The following is a 19,473-nucleotide window of genomic DNA, read 5'->3' on the forward strand; positions in this document are numbered from 1 at the left end:
TGCAGCTGCTCTGCCATGGAAACCCCTTTCATGAAGCTCCCAACGAACAGTTCTTGTGCTGACGTTGCTTCAAGAGGCAGTTTGGAACTCAGTGTGTGTTGCAACCGAGGACAGACCATTTTTACACGCTACGCGCTTCAGCATTCAGCAGTCCCGTTCTGTGAGCTTGTGTGGCCTACCACTTCGCGGCTATATGTGTATGTGAAAATGTTGCATTTCTATGTTTTGTAGTAAAAAAGATACAAAAGTATTTCTAATGTCATCAACCAATTAGTGGACAATAAGGAGTCAATTAATAATTACTGCCTACTCATAATTGTTTAAAATCACGATGCATACTGATGACTTAAATTCTTCCTCTATATATTTTTCATACAAAACATAGAAATGCTCCATTTTCACATAACGTTGATGTTGGGGTGGTGCTCAAGAGGATGAATATGAAGTTGAAAAATTGTGAAATGTCCCTTTAATCGTTTTAAATTTCAACTGCAGTGAACTGACTTCTGAGTTGGGACATCCCAAGGATACCGTTTAGACTTTTGCTGTCTCTCAGGCTCCATACCCCTCACACCGACTCCAATGATAAATACAGACCTCCGACAACTTAAATCTTCTCCTGAAGATACAGATGTGTCATTATAAATCATACAGACACAGTGTATCTTAAGATGTAGAAAGATATCATTTTGAATCGAGCGAACTGACTTAGGCTTGTTGGAATAGGCTTATTGCATCCATTTCCAAACCTGTCCTCGGGGACCCCCAGCCGTGCTATGTATTTTCCATGTATACATTCCATATGAATGTCAGAAGGCTAAACAGCATAATACAGTCAAACAAAGTGATTTAGGCCTACAGTATAACATATATCTCAAATGTTTTATCACAAAAAAATATCATTAAATGGCACATCACTGCTTATTAAAAAAGTGGCTACACGTTGTTGGCTAAAATATTTTTAAATTAGCCTTATTGTGATTATTAAAGAGAGAATAAAACATGACGTTTATTTCAAAAACTCATTTATTTGGGAATGCCATGCAGACGGTACAGTGCCTCAAGACATAAGCAAGGCAAGGAGAAAGGGAGTGTACATTATAGTCAATTGGGGTTATTCATTAGTCATACATTATGGGCAACATTTTCATGGTGCAAAAATCCTTTAAAACTCATCATCTGGAAGTGTGATTTAATTGGACACTTATTCAGCAATGTGCGTTATAAAAAGGCCACTGTTCATGCCTTGCTTAGTATAGTAAACTAGTTTATGCACTTTCTTATAACGCACATTGAAGAACAATGTCAAATTAAAATCACACTGCCAGATTATAATGAGTTTTAGGGTTTTTCTTTTGACAGATGTGAACCATTTTGCACCGTGGAAAGATCCCCCTTCATCTCCGTCAAGCATGCTGATTCTTTGTTTTAGTTTTTCCTATAAATGTGCTTAAAGTAACAAATGACTCAACATCGATCCATTGCAAAACATCGCCAGAACAATCCAGGTTGGTGTACAAAGATGCTCTTTCTCCCTAAAAATGTCTCCTCCAACACCAAGAGAAATGAAAGGCCTCAGAGTAAGATCATAGGTATTAGATAACAATACGAGCTAGCACTACATCAAGCTGCCTTTATACTGTAGGTCTATATATAGCTTCTTCCCTAACCACATGTAATCACACACCATTACACTGTAACTACACTTGACTGGGCCCAGATTCTCAATTAAGTCAACTTAGTTACAGCATAGTTACAAGTAAGTTCTTGATTGTGAGAATATAATATATTTGATGTGACTAGGTAGCATTTGGGAAACAACATTATTAAGTGTGAACGACAGTAGACTTGGGTGTCGACCCAGGGCGCAAAACTGTGGCCCAATTCCAATTCTGTCCCCTCCCTTTGAAATATGCACTCGTTCACTCCGTGAGGATTTAAAACCATGGGATTGGTATTGGAGACATGATATACTTTGAGTGTGTGTCTATGTGTAAGGCAGCATTGATGGCTTCCCTGTCCTGTGCTGTGAAGAGAGAGGGAGCAGCCATGAGGTTGTCAGTCAGTGTGAGACAATAGGGAGCAGACCAGGAGAACTTCTTGGCTGGCTACATTTACTCAAACACCAGAGAGTCAGACTCCACACATCCAGGTCAGAGTCAGAGGTGACTGTGTGGGAAAGAGCATCACATCCTGATCATGGAGATCGAAGAATCAGTTGTATTTTGGTGAACCTTAAGGGGGGATTTGTATCGATTACCCCCCAAAACGCATTAAAAACCATCTGGTGCAGTGGTAGACTACTCAGTTTATTTTGTGCAGCACCAGTGTTTATGACTTTCGTGTAGGGCCCCCCATGGTCAGGATAGAAGAGTTAGGGAACAGGGATGGATCAGAGCTGGAGATCCCTACATTACCAACTCACCTTCCTTCCATCCATCCATCCATCCTTTCCTTAACTTCATCCATAAGACAGAGGTGGAGACTCTCGTCTCTGCCCCCCACCGGCAACGCACTACTCAGCTGTTCAGACCACATGCCGGACACCTCAGATGAGTGGGTGTGTGTGTATTCAATCATCTCAACAGGAGGAGATTCAGAGATACGCATTGAAACCCACAGGTACAGCGGGTTGGTGTAGGGACAGCAGCTACCTCGAGGAGAGAAATAGTCCCCATACCAAAGAAGTCCTATAGGAGTCCTGAGATTACAGTGAATCTGCAGGTAGTTGGGCCCTTACTGGGCCGGTCTGTCTTATAGGACGTTTTTGATAGGGCGAGAGGGCCATAGGGAACTCGCTGTTAAAAAACCTATTCCAAATGTTATCCTCCAGAGCAAGGTCAGTTTATCGGATTTAATTAGATAAGTTTGACTTGGAGTCATTCAACTGCAAGGAGGTGGTGAATAGTGATTAAACTCCCATACACAGCCATGGCAAACCCAGCATCACAGTTTTAGCAAAGCAAAAAAACTCTCGCCCTACAAAGTCTCTGATGAGTTTATACTCTGTCCAGCCGTGTGACCCCACTAGGCCACCATACACGGTGTCCATTGTCATTCACTAGGTCTCTATGGTTACAGCCATAGCCAGGGGTGGGTGTGGCCAGTCGGGGGCTGCTGATCCACAGAGCCCAGCCTAGATCCAAGATGGCGGCAGGCGGCGGCGGCAGCAAGCTGTGTACGGCGGACAGGCGCAGAGGGGGATGGGTTGGGGGGAGGGGCGGCGAATACGGCGGTGTAGGAGTCACTAGCGGGGGCGGGGGATCCACATGTACCAAGCCTCAAAACACCAACGACATCACACACACACACACTCTCTCAGACACGGAGATTCAGTGACACACTCACTCACTCTTTAAACTACACACACGGTCTCTGGCTCTCAAACATGTGGTCACAGTCAGTCACACACACACACAGTCTCTCTCAGACACACATCAGCACGACAGAGAGAGACTGACAGCCCAGTCACTGTAGGTGCTGCATGGTGAGAGACAGGACAAGTCACTGGAAGTCTGGTAGAAGACATCACAGCGTGAGCAGTGACCCCCAAAAGAAGCCCCCCGGGCAATGTCAACGCAGGTGAGAGGGGAGCTACAGAGGGGGGGTGGGGGTGGTGATGGCGGACGAGGAGGGGGGAGGGGTGTTTCGGTCAAGGCACAGTCAGAGAGGGGGACAGTGCTGTTTCATTACCTTGGTGGAGAAGATTGAGTTCCCACTTCCCATTTGCCTGCGCGACGTTTATTGTCTTCCCCCTCTCACCTCACACCTGCTGGGTGGTGTCTGGGCGGCCGGTACCTATTTCAGTTGGAATAGTAGGTCAGTATGTACGGGGCTTTGGACAGAGAGCAGAGTGACATGCACATCCAACACAGCAGAGAAAGACACATGGTGTTGGTGGTGAGGTTGTTGGGTAGGAGCAGACACACAGCACCCCCCCACACAGTCATTCTATCTGTGTGCCTCTCCCCAGGTCTCTGATGTTTGTGTTTGTCCACCCATTGTTAAAACAAGGAGTCATCTGCAAGCAAGTATTGCGCGCCACTCTACTCAACAGTGAATCTGCAATTAAAATGGCATGAAATCGACACTAGTTTGGCACGAAGTGGAAATCAAAAAGATCAGAGGTGACGGAAGCTGTTTTCAGACATGAGCGCATGGTAACAGCATGGTAGATGCCTTGTTGATGGACCTGCGAGGGGTTATGTCCCAGGTCTCTTTCCTCCTGAAGTATACACTTGTTCATTAGCAGAGACATGGCCTAGAACCCTCAAACCTGGGACACCAGGCGGGTGCAATTAATGATCAGGTAGAATAGACCACAAGCAGGATCCGGACCTCGTAGGGTCAGAGTTGAATACACCTGGCCTAGGAGTTGGCACCATAAAAACATCCTCATTTCCTCTCGCAACAGTAAAGGGATGTGAACAAGTGCACAGTTGAGGAGAAAATATATATTATTGGCACCCAGTGTCTGTCTGACTGCGCTATAGGCCTAGAGTTTGGGTGAGGCTGGAGAGAGGAGCGCTGACCCCAGACCAGACTTACCCCATCCACGAGGCAGACTAAGGGGGGGGGCACACACAGACGCTACTCCTCCTTGTCTCTGCCACCCTGGTCCCCAGTCATACGTGTCTGGTCATTACAACAAGGAAGGAGAGACGGGAAGGAGTAAAAAAAAGACGGAAAAAGACGGAAAAACAAGAACGGGGAGAAACATCCGAAACGCGTTTTTTTCTTTTCCTCACAGTAGTCAGAAACATTCTTTATTTTTTAAATGCTGGGTATGTGTAGTATACATATTAAAAAGCATGCCTTTTTCCTTTTTGTTAAAAAAAAAGAAATATTTTAAATAGTTCTAAAAATACGGTCAGAAACAAGGCAAGCAACAAGCATAACAAGAAAGGGTGTTTTTTTTTCCTGATCGTCGAGATCCCACAGATGAAACTCGGTGTGTGTGTGTGTGTGTGTGTGTGTGTGTGTATGTGAGACAGAGAGATTATATGCAAGATAAAATAGTAAATCACTAAAATCACAGGGAGAAGAGGAAGGACACAGCGGGGTACGGGGGTAGTGAGTCGTCTTACAGCGGGGTGCAAGGATACGTCGGAACAGGGAGACTGAAAGATACTGCTCCATCTCTCATCACCATATCATCGGTGTGAACGTTACCGCACCACATTATCCTAACCCCTGTCCCTCCATCGCAGATTAAAAAGACTGACATGTAAAGGGGGAAAAAAAGCCCTTTAAAAAGGAGATCTTCACTCCGCTATAAGCACTTCACACAAAGCTTAGGCACACCGCTAAAGGGAAATTCCCACCCAAAAACAATAGGTTGGTGTTTGTTTCATTAGTCCGCTGTTGACATAGTCCCAAAATGTTTTGCTTGTCAGCAATCGAGATATGTAACTTTCAAAACGCCGCATCATATGATGCTAAATGGATCATACAGGGATGACCTGTATTTTGAAAGTTACATATTGTTGAAAATGGATTCATGAAACAAACACCAAAATATAGTTTTTGGGTGGAGTTTTCCTTTAAACCTCATTGACACTCATGATTCTCTAGCAAGTCTAAAAAGTTAACTTACTTATAAATCCATAAAATAATTCATACTTGATCTGAGGGGTTAGAATGTACTCTTCATCGACCCGACAACCACTTACATTACAAAAAAACTAAACTAAAATATTTCATACTTTAAAAGGCCTCTCAAGATGCACTGATGCAGTAAGACTCTAGTAGTACAGTACATAGAAAACCTAGTCCCTAAAACGTGTAATTTTTCTCCAAACTATTGACCAGGGATGGGGTCAATTCCATTTTAAATTAAGCTGAATTTGATTGAAATGGACCCCCAAGCCTGCAACTGACACTGGCTGATATGGATAGAAGGCAGACCATTCATATTCTAACCAGCTAACCTCAGTGCTCTCATTGTCAGAGGTAGGTATAGAGAGACTGAATGTTAAACCCTCTACTGTTCCCGTGGTGATCCCGGCATCTCATTTGGTTTACCCAGGCTAAGGTATAGACAAAGTAAATAAGGGCAGAAATGCAGCAGTGTCTTTCAGTGTTGGGGTTACAGCGGTGTGAGGGAAGGAGGGGGTTGGAGAGGTAGAGGGTAGTTTCATATAGTAGAGTGTGCCTATGTTCCTCGAATCTCCCCGGGGTGAGCTCATGAGGGAACAAGGCAGCACATGTGGGAGTGTGTGTATTACATCGTAACAACAGAAAGCCAACATCACTCTCCCATTCCCACAAACACACTCGCACCACAGTCTCGACACGTACAAGACACACAGACCCCTCCAACCCTGGAGCTACGCAACACACCACAGCGCAGACAGTACAAGAATCAGTTGTGATATTTTTGACCTCATCTCTATGTTGAAGGCATTGACTGTCTGCTACTGGCACCTGTCTACCATTGAGAGAGTCAATAGCTAAACATTGTGTGGTGGTAAGATGACAGAATGTCTCCCCTTCTTTAACTGCACTGTTAGTGTGGTACCAGGACCAAGTTGGGGTTGGGTTTTTACTGTAGTCAAAGGACAACTCCTAAACTCCAAACACACTCTCACACACACAAATCCCCACCGCCACAGTACACACACATATACCCACACACACAGATATACACAGACACACACAGCCGCTGAGAGTGAGGAGGGGTACGAGGGTGGTATACAGTGGTAGGCGGGGGGGAAACAGAGGAGGGGTACGAGGGAGGTGACTATCTGAAGGGGGGCTCAGGCGTGTGAAGGGAGAGTTCGGGGGCTCGGCGGAGGACGGCCTCCTTGCGGTTCGGTGGCGGCGGCAGCGGCGGCTCATACACTCTGGGCGCTGCCACCATGGCGGCGGCCACGGCGGAGGCGGGCACCACTGGCCTGAGGGCGGCGTCCAGCGCCGTGACGTGGGCCGGTTGGCCGTGGTGGTGGGCGTGGCCCGCCATGGCGTGGGCAGGGATGGCAGCCATGGCGTGGTGGTTGGGAGGCGGGTAGGCGTACTGGAGCTGTTGGAGTTGCTGGTACTGTTGGAGTTGCTGGTACTGCTGGAGTTGCTGATACTGCTGGTACTGCTGGTAGTACTCTGCATAGTACCTGGGGGAGAGAGGGAATGAGAAGGAGAGAAGGGGGAGGGAGAAGGAGAAATCGAGTGAGATGGGAAGAGCGAGAGAAAAAAGGGTAGGGAGACAGACAGACAAGAGGGTTTGGGATTATCTACTAGGGATTGTATATTACAGTCTTTTACACACAAAAATTTGAGTGGGGGTACAGAGAGCCTTTCGGGGGGCGGTAGGTAGGGTAGGTAGCATACTGTAGCTGCTGGAGCTGCTGGTGCTGTTGGTGCTGCTGGTGGTAGTACTCAGCATACTGTTGGTACTGCTCTCTAAGATACACACGGAGGGAGGGGGAAAGATAGAGTGATTTAGATCATCTAAAAGTAGGGAATTGTAGTCTTTTAACACCAAGGCATTGACTAGTAGGAAAATGTAGTCTTTTTACACAAACAGCCTTTCAGAAAGAGCGTTTTTAGATCATCTACTAGGGAATTGTAGTCTTTGCACACAAAGAACAGGCTTTCAGGAAATGTACATGGGGTTAAGAGTCTGATGGCATTGAAAGATAATGTCTTGAGCAATTCAGTTCCAGGAAGTATGTCCACTACCACTCCTGAAGTCTGAACACCAGACAGAGGGTCACGTAGTGAAAAGGAGGAGAGGGTGTAGTGCATTGGGGAGGGTCAGAGACGATTCAATACGGTTAAGTGCTCCTAAAAACTATTGTGGCGAACCCTAACCTCCACTGAAGTCAAAGTTTCACTTAGCCTTGCACTGACGCAATTGGAAGACTAAGTCGAAATTCGACTTAAAGTGGACTTTCTTGAGTTAAAGAAGTTTTGACTGGAAATTAGGATTCTCCTAATTACTGTAAGTGCTGGAGCTGCTGGTACTGTTGGTGGTTGTATTCAGCGTACTGTTGGCACTGCTCTCTAAGATCCACACGGAGGGAGGAAGGGAGGGAGAAAGGGAGGGGGACAGATAGAGCATTTAGATCATCTACCAGTAGGGAATTGTAGTCTTTTCACACAAACAGGCTTTCAGAAAATGTACAAGGGGTCAAGCAAGTCTTTGATGGAAATTAAGGATAATGTACTGAGCAATTCAGTTCCTATAAGTATGTCCACTACCACTCCTGAAGTCTGAACACTGAGGAAGGTTTGTAGTGAGACAGGGTAATGTAGTGAAAAGATAGTGTGTAGGGTGTAGTGCATTGGGGAGGGTAGAAGAGGCTTCAATAAAGAGATTAGGGTTAAGGGCTCCTAAAAGCATTGGGGTGAATACTAACTTCTACTTTAGTCCAGCACTGATGATGCCAATGGGAGACTAAGTCAAAATTCTACTTAGTGGACTTTCTTAACTTGTAATTAGCTGTAAAGTTAACTAAATCGTGAAGGGTCAAAGAGGGTTAGATAAGAAGAGAAGGAAGTGGTAGTACCTAGCCATGGGGTCCTCTCCAGCCTCCGCTGCTTCCTCTGCAGCTCGCCCGGCGGGGGTGGGGAGCAGCGGCCGGCGCTGCTTGGGGGCTCTCTGGTACATGAAGGGCTTCATGACGGGATCGGGCAGCAGGGACCCCGCAGAGCGCCTCAGGGGACTCCGGTCCCGCTCTCCAGACTTTGCCGCTTGTGCCGCAGCCACTGCCGCCGCGTTCTGCTGCTCGGCCAGAACCTGCTGTCCCTGGGCGAAGTAGTGCTGAACCCTCGCCGCTTCAAAGATGGCCGCCGAAGGGTCCGCTGAGGCGCTCATGGCGGCACCCATCCCCAAGTGACCGTAGGCATGCTGGGCTCCCCCATAGAGCGCCGGCGCCATGGCGTAGGCCTGGTTGACTGCCGCGGCAGCCGCAGGCATCTCTACGCCAGGTGCAGCCAGGTAGATGGCCCCCGGGTGGTGGTGGTTAGCCATGGCATGCGCGTAAACTGGTGTGGAGTAGGCGGCGGCAGCGGATGCTGCAGCGGGGCTGGCGGCAATCTGACTGAGCTGACCGTAGAGAGCGGCGTGGCTGGGGTTCATGGAGCTGGCGTACACCTGCGTGGCGCCCGCCTGCGTCAACGCTGCCGCCTGATTGGCTGCCTGGACCCCATAGAGCTGATTGGCCACGTTAGCGCCGTAGACCTGCGTCGCCAGGGCACCATACACCGCCTGGTTGACGGGGTTTCCTTCCGCCCGCGTGCCGGTGGTGAGGCCCGTCAACGCCGCATAGGTGGGGTCAAAGGTCGAGGTGTTGTAGACAGAGTTGTGGACGCTTTGCTGGACCTGGAGGGGCAGGCCGGCTGCGGCGGCGGCAGCTGCAGCTAACACAGCTGCCTGGCTCTGGTACTGTTCCAGAGAGGACTTCCCTACGGGGCACTCCCCGGCATAGTGGCCCTGCTTCCCACAGCTCACACAGGGGATCTTCCCCGTCGGGGTCTGCTTGGAAGGCTGCACCTGTATGGAGACGGACACCATTTGTTAGCGAGCTTCAGGAACTGTCTTTACTAAGAGACAACCAGATCTAGCCTACAACTCAGAGCATTATAGGAACTGTGGTGGTTCTCAAACCTCTCCTCGGGGACCCCCAGACATTTCGCAATGTTGCAATGTCGCAATGTTGCAGTCCTAAACTAACTCACCTAGTCAAGGGCTTGATGATTAGTTGACAAGTGGAATCAGGTGTCCTAGCTGTGGAATAATTCAAATACATGGAATGGCTGGGGATCTGTGAGGAGAGGTTTGAGAACCACTGCGGTTGTACACCATGCTAAACCTTCAGGAACGCCTTCACCATCATAGAACTGGATATACAAGACAGGGCAGTATGGGTAATGTAGTACACAAAAATAGAATCACTAGAACAGGCATCACCCCTCAGACCACAGCAATTTGGCTGCACCCTCATGGGTACACTCAAAATGGTCACAGATCCTCATTTAACAATGCCAATTGACTTGAATGGAGGAGTAGGGGGGTGCCAGTCAAGGGATTCTATCTCCATGTCAGTGCATCGTGCTACAGCACCTTGGAGAGCTCCACGGAGAGCGGGCGTCCCTTGAAGGAGGTGCCGTGGAGGGCCTCGATGGCCTGAAGAGCCTCCTCCTTGTTCTCCATGTGCACGAAGGCGTAGCCTGCAGAAGAGGAGAGCCTGGCTGTCATTGAGCACAGGGACACCAGTTAGAACCACACCGGGCATGCCACACACACACATCTTACCACTCTATACACACACGTTTCTTCCTGCTCTATACAACTACACACAAACCTTACCTGATTGTCAAGTTGCACAATGAAAAAGCCCCAAACAACTTAGAATACCTTGGATCTTTACACTTTCAACTACCCATCACCGGTATGCAGTGCAATGACATAGGTGACGGTACTCATTTTGGGTGCTGGTACCCGTCATATATGAAAGCCAATGGCCTGTTCTATAAGAGGTGCAGCACTTCAGAGGTAGAGTATTAGGTGTCTGTACTCCGTACTAGACGACACCGGCCGGCCTACTTCAAGCACTTGTACGCCATAATGTACTGTAAGCTCCACGGTGAGATTCCCTCTAGGTACAGATCTAGGATCAGTTTCCCTTCCCCCAAACTTAACTGTTAAAACACACACATATGCTTTATTGTGACATTCACCAGATTGGTAGAGTGAAATGTGTTGTTTTACAGGGTCAGCCAAATTAGTGTTAAGTGCCTTGCTCAAGGACACAGACTCTTCACCTTGTCGACTTTAGTATATACGAACCAACGACCTTTCGGTTACGGGCCAAACGGTCTGACCACTAGGCTAGCTGCCGCCCTAGTAGTGGGGGAAATGCAAACTGACCCAAGATCAACATCTAGGGTCAACTTCACCCTTCGCCATACTGAGCAATCTCTCCCTTCACCCTCATGAGTACCATTATAATAACGTTATTATTTTGGTGGGTGCTTATATTTGTCCTATTTCACACGTGTACAAGTGTGTATTACATACATGTGTGAAGTGGAAATGTGTTCATTGCATTTCCCAAATCCCCCTGAGACACCCTCGTAGGGATACTCCCTTCTCGTGGAGTACCCCTCAATGAGAAGGGGCGTGGCTCACCTTTGACTTTGTCGCACTCCAGCACTTTACCAAAGGTCTGGAAGAGCTCCTGGAGGTCCTCAGTGGTGCACATGCCCGACAGGTTCCCCACAAACACCTTGGTGGAGTGGAGCGGTCTGCCCCGGGACTCCTCCACCACCAGGTTCCTCCCCCGGAACTCCCTGCCGTTCAGCTCCCTGATGGCCCGCTCCGCAGCACCCTCACCCTGGGAGTAGATTTGATTAGAAAACAAAGTAAATGTAAAAATAATAAGACATTCATTTAGATTAGGAGACTTTAAAGTGAGGAAAACTCAATGAGGAAATACATTTTGTACCATATCAACTCAATGTAGCCTATGTACACACAAAAACAATCACCATTTAAAAATGACAAACACACAGTTCTGTAGTGCACTCACCGCCGGGGATTTAAAAGAATAGGATCGGTTGGTGTAAACATTGGCTGGAAGGCGTTTAGATCATTGTTATATCCATGACGAAGAGTGTGCAAGTGTACACTTTAGAAGAACTGAAGAGAATTGGGACTTAGTCCTCCCTATGGGATATCTATAGCCTACCTGTAGGTGTACGAAGGCGAACTGTCGGAGAACGCTGCAACTGACCACCTGGCCGTACGCCTCAAAGATGGCCGATAGCTCCTCCTGGGTGGTGTCTAGAGCCAGGTTGCCCACGAAGAGCTTCACCGTGTTGCTCTTGTCCATAGTGGAGCTGTGGTGGGACATGCACAGATACGGGCAGACAGACAGATAGATACAGGCAGACAGGGGACACAAGGGAGAGAGAGACAGACAAGTGAACATACTGTAAAAGACAAAACATTCTGAACTTGCCCTTGTCCACAATGCTGGAAACACCAAAAACCAAACAGTCCAAGAGACACCCATAAGGGAGAAAGCAAGAGCTGACAAAATGAATGACGAGACCACAGGGGAAAAGGAAGTATGTGTCAGGAAAATATTTGACAATTGACCACCATGCAGAATAACAACATGGAAGACACCATAGAGTTCTAATATGTAATTATATGGAAGACACCATGGAGTTCTAATATGTAATTATATGGAAGACACCATAGAGTTCTAATATGTAATTATATGGAAGACACCATGGAGTTCTAATATGTAATTGTATGGAAGACACCATAGAGTTCTAATATGTAATTATATGGAAGACACCATGGAGTTCTAATATGTAATTATATGGAAGACACCATGGAGTTCTAATATATAATTATATGGAAGACACCATAGATTTCTAATATGTAATTATATGGAAGACACCATGGAGTTCTAATATGTAATTATATGGAAGACACCATGGAGTTCTAATATGTAATTATATGGAAGACACCATAGAGTTCTAATATGTAATTATATGGAAGACACCATGGAGTTCTAATATGTAATTATATGGAAGACACCAGAGTTCTAATATGTAATTATATGGAAGACATGGAGTTCTAATATGTAATTATATGGAAGACACCATAGAGTTCTAATATGTAATTATATGGAAGACACCATAGAGTTCTAATATGTAATTATATGGAAGACACCATAGATTTCTAATATGTAATTATATGGAAAACAACATTGACACTTGGTTATGTAGCCTTACTAGCCTATACTATTATCATGCAACATGTTGAATTCTGACCTTACTTCTTTCAGGTCAAGAAGCACTAGGCTACTCTGCAGGTTTATCACAACAGTTTAGGGCCAGTTGCTATGCTAGCTGTAAATCGAAAAGCACAAAAATGTACTTTTCTGTGCCAAGCACATGTATAGAATACTGGAAATGCTCTACATGGTAGCCTTTCCGCTGAGATCAGATCAATTTTCAAGTTGTATTTGTCGTATATACACATGGTATACGAAAAGCTTATATTTCCATCACTAAACCGACTTCAGTTGAGGCATCACTGGAGCAGGGAAAACTATTTATTTCTAATGGCGCAGCACGAGACAAAGTTTTTTTTTAATAAAAAAAATAAAAAAATGCTTGAACCATTGGGCAGTGTTGCCTTGTTCACGATTGAATTCCGGTAAATTGGGCTACTTTGAAAACGATGAACTGGACGACATATACAACGATATAGCACAGGGTGCCTTCATCTGTTCAAAGGCCAACTGGATTGAGAAAGGTGGGAAAAACACATCTTATTTCATTCATTTGGAGAACAGTAGGCAGACTAGGAATAGTATTTGATCCATTTATGTAAACAACACTATATCTGATGATCTTGAAGTGATTAATAAGGAAATACACTCTTTCTAGAGTACACTGTATCAATCTCATCTTTCGGAAGGCGACTTGGATTCCTTTTTTGATTCTGTTAATAACTCTGTTAAACCTATAGAAGAAAAGTTTAAGTAACTCTGTGATTCCGATATAGGTATTACTGAGTTGGACCAAGCCATTAAACAAATTCCTATAGGTAAATCCCCTGGACCGAATGTCCTGACAGCTGAATTCTATTGAGATTTTTGGCCTGATATTAGAGAGTTATGGCTTTCTTACCTCCTTTGAGACGGGGACAAATAGTTCTAATACCCAAACCAAAGAAGGACAATTGGAGCACAATCATGTTGTTGATAACTGACTATAAGTTACTAGCCCATGTCTATGCCAATAGGCTGAAAAAAGGCCTTGGTGATATACAGTTGAAGTCAGAAGTTTACATACACCTTAGCCAAATACATTTAAACTCAGCTTTTCAAATTCCAGACATTTAATCCTAGTAAAAATACCCTGTCTTAGGTCAGTTAGGATCACCACTTTTTTTAAGAATGTGAAATGTCAGAATAATAGCAGAGAGAATGATTTATTTCAGCTTTTATTTCTTTCATCACATTCCCAGTGTGTCAGAAGTTTACATACACTCAATTAGTATTTGGTAGCATTGCCTTTAAATTGTTTAACTTGGGTCAAATCTTTTGGGAAGCTTTCCACAAGTTTCCAACAATAAGTTGGTTGAATTTTGGCCCATTAATGCTGACATAGCTGGTGTAACTGAATCGGATTTGTCGGCCTCCTTGCTCGCATACGCTTTTTCAGTTCTTCCCACAAGTTTTCTATAGGATTGAGGTCAGGGCTTTGTGATGGCCACTCTAATACCTTGATTTGTTTATCCTAAACCATTTTGCCTCAACTTTGGATGTCTGCTTGGGGTCATTGTCCATTTGGAAGACCCATTTGCAACCAAGCTTTAACTTTCTGACTAATGTCTTGAGATGTTGCTTCAATATATCCACCTACTTTTCTTTCCTCATGATGCCATCTATTTTGTGAAGTGCACCAGTCTCTCCTGCAGCAAAGCACCCCCACAACATGATGCTGCCACCCCCGTGCTTCACGGTTGGGATGGTGTTCTTCGGGTTGCAAGCCTCCCCCTTTTCCCTCCAAACATAACGATGGTCATTATGGCCAAACAGTTCTATTTTTGTTTCATCAGACCAGAGGACATTTGTCCAAAAAGTAAAATCCCCAAGTGCAATCCCCACAATCCCCTTTGTCCCCATGAATAGTTGCAACGCGTAGTCTCGCTTTTTTTATGGCGGTTTTGGAGTAGTTGCTTCTTCCTATAAGGCCTTTCTACTCATGTTGATATAGGACTCGTTTTACTGTGGAAATAGATACTTTTGTACCTGTTTCCTCCAGCATCTTCACAAGGTCCTTTGCTGTTGTTCTGGGATTAATTTGCACTTTTCACACAAAAGTACATTCATCAAAGTACATCCCTCCCGGGTGGCGCAGTGGTTAAGGGCGCTGTACTGCAGCGCCAGCTGTGCCACCAGAGACCCTGGGTTTGTCGTAACCGGCCCCGACCAGGAAGTCCGTGGGGCGACGCACAATTGGCCTAGCGAGGGTTTGGCCGGTAGGGAAATCGGGCTGGGCGCAGTGTGCGCTAACCAAGGTTGCCAGGTGCACAGTGTTTCCTCCGACACATTGGTGCGGCTGGCTTCCGGGTTGGATGGCGCTGTGTTAAGAAGCAGTGCGGCTTGGTTGGGTTGTGTATCGGAGGACGCATGACTTTCAACCTTCGTCTCTCCCGAGCCCGTATGGGAGTTGTAGCGATGAGACAATATAGTAGCTACTAAAACAATTGGATACCACGAAATTGGGGAGAAAAAAGGGTAAAACTTCAAAAATAATAATATATATTTTTGTAAAGTACTTTCATCATCTCGAGGAGACAGAACGCGTCTCCTTCTTGAGCGATATGACGGCTGCGTCATTTGTACAGGCGTTTGGAAATTGCTCCCAAGGATGAACCAGACTTGTGGAGGTCTACAATTGTTTTTCTGGAGGTCTTGGCTGATTTCTTTAGATTTTCCCATAATGTCAAGCAAATAGGCACTGAGTTTGAAGGTAGGCCTTGAAATACATCCACAGGTACACCTCCAATTGACTCAAATTATGTCAATTAGCCTATCAGAAGCTTTTAAAGCCATGACATAATTTTCAGAAATGTTCCAAGCTGTTTAAAGACAGAGTCAACTTAGTGTATGTAAACTTCTGACCCACTGGAATTGTGATACAGTGAATTATAAGTGAAATAATCTGTCTTGTAAACAATTGTTGGAAAAATTACTTGTGTCATGCAAAGTAGATGTCCTAACCGACTTGCCAAAACTATAGTTTGTTAACAAGAAATTTGTGGAGTGGTTGAAAAAGGAGTTTTAATGACTCCAACGTAAGTGTCTGTAAACTTCCGTATTTTTAGTTAAGATACATTTCAGTCAATTTGCAGATGATACTGCCCTTTTCCTAAATTAAACTGTTGAAATTACATCTGTCTAATCATACCTCTATGTGGTATCATATCCCTAACAGTCTGTTTAATACACTCGAACTTGAATTCCAAAATAAATGTGACTTTGACCCTCCAAAATTACCTGTGAAATTGTCTAAGTTACACCAGAAAAAAAGAAAAACTGGAAAAGGATATTGAAGAACAATTTCCCCTCCATAAAACAGTGATTTGAATAATAGGAATAGGAAATCCACTTATTAAGAACACTGTTATATTATGAGGTTGTTTCCACTTTACCAAGTATACAAATTAATGACTTGAACCTTTTGGATAAAAAATTAAATGATAAGTGGATACGATTGGCAGTTAATTAAGTATTTTTTGTGATTATAATTCAATATATTGCTATGGAAGTGACCAACCCATGCTATGGTCAAAAGCTATGACCTTTTACTTTAATTGTCCAGTTATCCCAACATTTAAATAAACTAATTTTAAAATATTCTCACATCTACCCTGTTAATTACTTATTGCACAAAATGTTACATTTTGACACAAAAAAAATGCTCCTCTGATTCAGAATCTTTAGAACATGTATTTCTTTCATGCCGCCATTCTAGTAAACTATGGATTGAAATTCATGGATGGTTGTGTATATAGTCTCCAAAATGACCATTGATGACATTAAATGGCATTATGCTTATCCTTGTAAATTCCGATCATAACTATTTTATTAACATTACTATTCTCGTGGTCAAATATTATATTCACAAAATGTAAATAGGGTGGGAAATTTCCATTTTATTTTTATTGAACTTTTACAATTTTACAAATCCCTCAAACTTGTGAAACTTAAAAAGTAGGAAAAAAATATTAGAAGTCATGTCTCTGGATGTTTGTTAATGTCTCATTACCTTGTCACATCTAAAATGTCCTGAATTATTATTTATTTTTATGGTCCCTTGGTGTTTTATTATTTGATTTCATTCACAGGAATGTCCCTGTATTGATGTGTAAATTTGTTATTATTGTTGAAATAAAAATAAAACAATTTGCGGGGAAACTGTATTGGTGCGGGTGGTAGATTTTTGGTCTACTTCTAAATTGCACCGCGGCCGCTATGGCATTTCTAAAATGATATATATGTTTCACTGTGACCTGCTTACTGTGTATGTGAATGAATGGTGGAGAGGGGGAGGGCCGGGTGTGTGTTGAGGTCGCTGGTTGAAGAGAGTGCTGCAGCAGAGGCAGCTGAGTCACCGCGACAGAGTAGCGCACGTCGTGATAACTTTTGACCAGTTGTATGTAGGCTATTTAGAATCCTCATTATGGAGACACCCTTTTTAAAAATAAATAAAAAACATTTTAACGTGCTAGAACTGATACAATGGCGACCACGCATTGGAAAAAGACGTAATGCGCACTAGAGCTCTTTAGATAAATTCGCTCAGAGGTGGCCTAAAGTAAACTGCATTCTGATGTAGACTTTTCTTATGGATAACAGTATCAAAGCGAAGGGTTTAACGCATGCTCAGTTCAAGGTTCTGCAGGACTGCGCGAGTGGAAATGGTTATGTAGCTTGTGTAATGGAAAAAGTCCACAATGAAAATTCCATTAATTGTAGAGAATGATTGGCTGCATTTGCATCTATTGACCATCAAGTAGGCTCTTAACTTCTATGTCATCTACCATTTAAAATCAAATTCTAAGTGTCACATGTGCCGAATAAAACAGGTGTAGCCCTTACCGTAAAATGCTTACATACAAGCCCTTAACCAACAATGTAGTTCAAGAAGTAGAGTTTAAAAAATACTTTAAAAAATTATAAATATATATTGAAATGACGATATCACTCGAGTCACTGCAAATAAATTTGTGCCACTTGTGAGCCTACCCTGAGCTGGCAACCAGATGTAATAAATTGCCTAGAATTCAGTTTGTTGTAGCCTTGTGATCATGGTCACAGCTCTATTGTAAATGTATCATTCTCCACATTTAATGTCAGTTTCATTGTGGATTTTTACCTGAAATTAGATTTTGGCATATCAGGGGCTATAGGCTACCTACATCTAGCTCAGCAAACCACGGAAAAGTTGAATTGCAATTATAACCTCTGATTTGTGTCAGTAGCCTATGAAATAACAAGTACATCTTGCAAATAGGCCATTTATACATAACATTTAAAACAAGGACATTCATCCAAGTGTTTCTTGCAGAGATTTCGAATTCCTCTGTCCAACTTTCATCACTCAAACTCTCCTGTCTAATGTATCTATAGTTATGCACATGCTGCAAACTGGATTTATTTACAATTATAAACTGGCTGGTTTGAGCCCTGAATGCTGATTGGTTGAAAGCCATGGTATATCAGATGTGTGTCAGGGGAATGACAAAAACATACTTTTTACTGTTCTAACTAAGCTGGTAACCAGTTTATAATAGCAATAAGGCACCTCAGGGGTTTGTGGTATATGGCCAATATACCACGGCTAAAAGCTATGTCCTAAGAACAGCCCTTAGCTGTGGTATATTGGGCAAATACCACACATTGCTCAATCATAGCAGCCAAAACAAGTTAAATGATGTCCATTTATGTAAAATTATCTGGAGAATTTAATAAGGGTGATTTATCTTTTCTCTTGCGACAGTCTTAAACTGGCAAGAATTATCATTTTGATGGGAAACCGGATTTAGTTTATTAGCCTACGCTGTTAAAAAATACGTCGATATTCCTTCTTAATTCGCTCAATAAGGTTATGGAAAAGGGGTTTTGGGTAAATGTGGCAACTCCTCCTCCTCCCTGAAAAACATTTTTGGGCTAGTTGTCAGGCCTTGTGGGCGGGTTTTCAGAGGTCACTGGGCTACAAATTTTAGCTTCACCTGGCAACCCTGCCATTGGGAATCTCCCGATGGACGTTACAGATATGTATCAAAAACGTGGTTCGGGTTTACATGACTTTCCAATTCGCTGCTAAGACTGAGAAAACAGTTAATAGCCGACACATGTTTTCTTTAAAATTACCCATATGGACTGGAGAGGATGCTTAGGTTTTGGTTGGTGTGACCGAAACTGAACAAACCTCGCGGCGAAAATGTGAGACGATTTGCCTAAGTAGCTGGAAATGGGGTTTCGATGCCATTGTTGTGTTATCATTAATCCAATCTACAAAAACAGTACACGAACTGTATCGGATGAGTGGTGGACAAAACAAAACAATGTTACATTGGAAATATTAGTCACAGCATTTTTCCGCACTGGAACGGATACATTGCACGATAGCGAAAATGTCTTCAATGGAACGACAATACGCTTTCGTGTTTCGTGTCATTGGTTCTTCCGCTGACGATTAAAACCTACTATTTCTACGAATCGTTACTTATTGTTCATCTTTAGTAAATAAATCGAATAAAAGAGGTACATAAATCTACCATCTTACTTACCTAAGCAGTGCCGTGTTTCAAAATGGTAGCGCCTGCTTCCGTTTTTTAGAAGGCTTCACCAATGGGGAAGTCAGGGGGTTGGGGGGCTGCCACACCAGAATGCTGATTCTTCACAATCGCCGTATTACATTTTCTAACAGATA

General features: G+C 44.0%; 1 protein-coding gene across 5 annotated transcripts; it reads right to left on the reverse strand.

Moving 5' to 3' along the window:
* Positions 1 to 1,008: 1,008 nt before the first annotated feature.
* Positions 1,009 to 19,438, reverse strand: LOC112259857 (RNA-binding protein 4). 5 transcript variants are annotated; one of them, XM_024434522.2, is made up of 8 exons: positions 19,331 to 19,438; positions 11,691 to 11,841; positions 11,132 to 11,336; positions 10,064 to 10,170; positions 8,508 to 9,493; positions 7,939 to 8,001; positions 7,327 to 7,398; positions 1,009 to 7,109 (listed from the first exon to the last, which is right to left on the reverse strand). In XM_024434522.2, the coding sequence occupies exons 2-8, from the start codon at positions 11,832 to 11,834 to the stop codon at positions 6,743 to 6,745; spliced, it is 1,944 nt and encodes a 647-aa protein (XP_024290290.1). In that variant the 5' UTR covers positions 11,835 to 11,841; positions 19,331 to 19,438; the 3' UTR covers positions 1,009 to 6,742. The 5 variants fall into 5 exon arrangements, with proteins under 5 accessions (XP_024290290.1, XP_024290289.1, XP_024290292.1 ...); XM_024434521.2 differs by having other exon boundaries at positions 10,064 to 10,191; XM_024434524.2 differs by lacking the exon at positions 7,939 to 8,001 and having other exon boundaries at positions 10,064 to 10,191.
* Between the last annotated feature and the right edge of the window lie 35 nt (positions 19,439 to 19,473).

This window comes from Oncorhynchus tshawytscha, linkage group LG10, assembly GCF_018296145.1.
Source record: "Oncorhynchus tshawytscha isolate Ot180627B linkage group LG10, Otsh_v2.0, whole genome shotgun sequence".
Taxonomy (NCBI): Eukaryota; Metazoa; Chordata; class Actinopteri; order Salmoniformes; family Salmonidae; genus Oncorhynchus; species Oncorhynchus tshawytscha.

What these genes read in the sequence shown, in the direction of transcription:
- LOC112259857 (XM_024434521.2), bottom strand. Translation starts at nt 11,834, where the DNA reads ATGGACAAGAGCAACACGGTGAAGCTCTTCGTGGGCAACCTGGCTCTA. An exon ending in TCTCCGTGGAGCTCTCCAAG is followed by an intron (nt 9,494 to 10,063) that starts GTGCTGTAGCAC and finishes GTCTCCATACAG; the next exon opens with GTGCAGCCTTCCAAGCAGAC. An exon ending in CAGCAGCTCCAGCACTTACA is followed by an intron (nt 7,399 to 7,938) that starts GTAATTAGGAGA and finishes TGTGTATCTTAG; the next exon opens with AGAGCAGTACCAACAGTATG.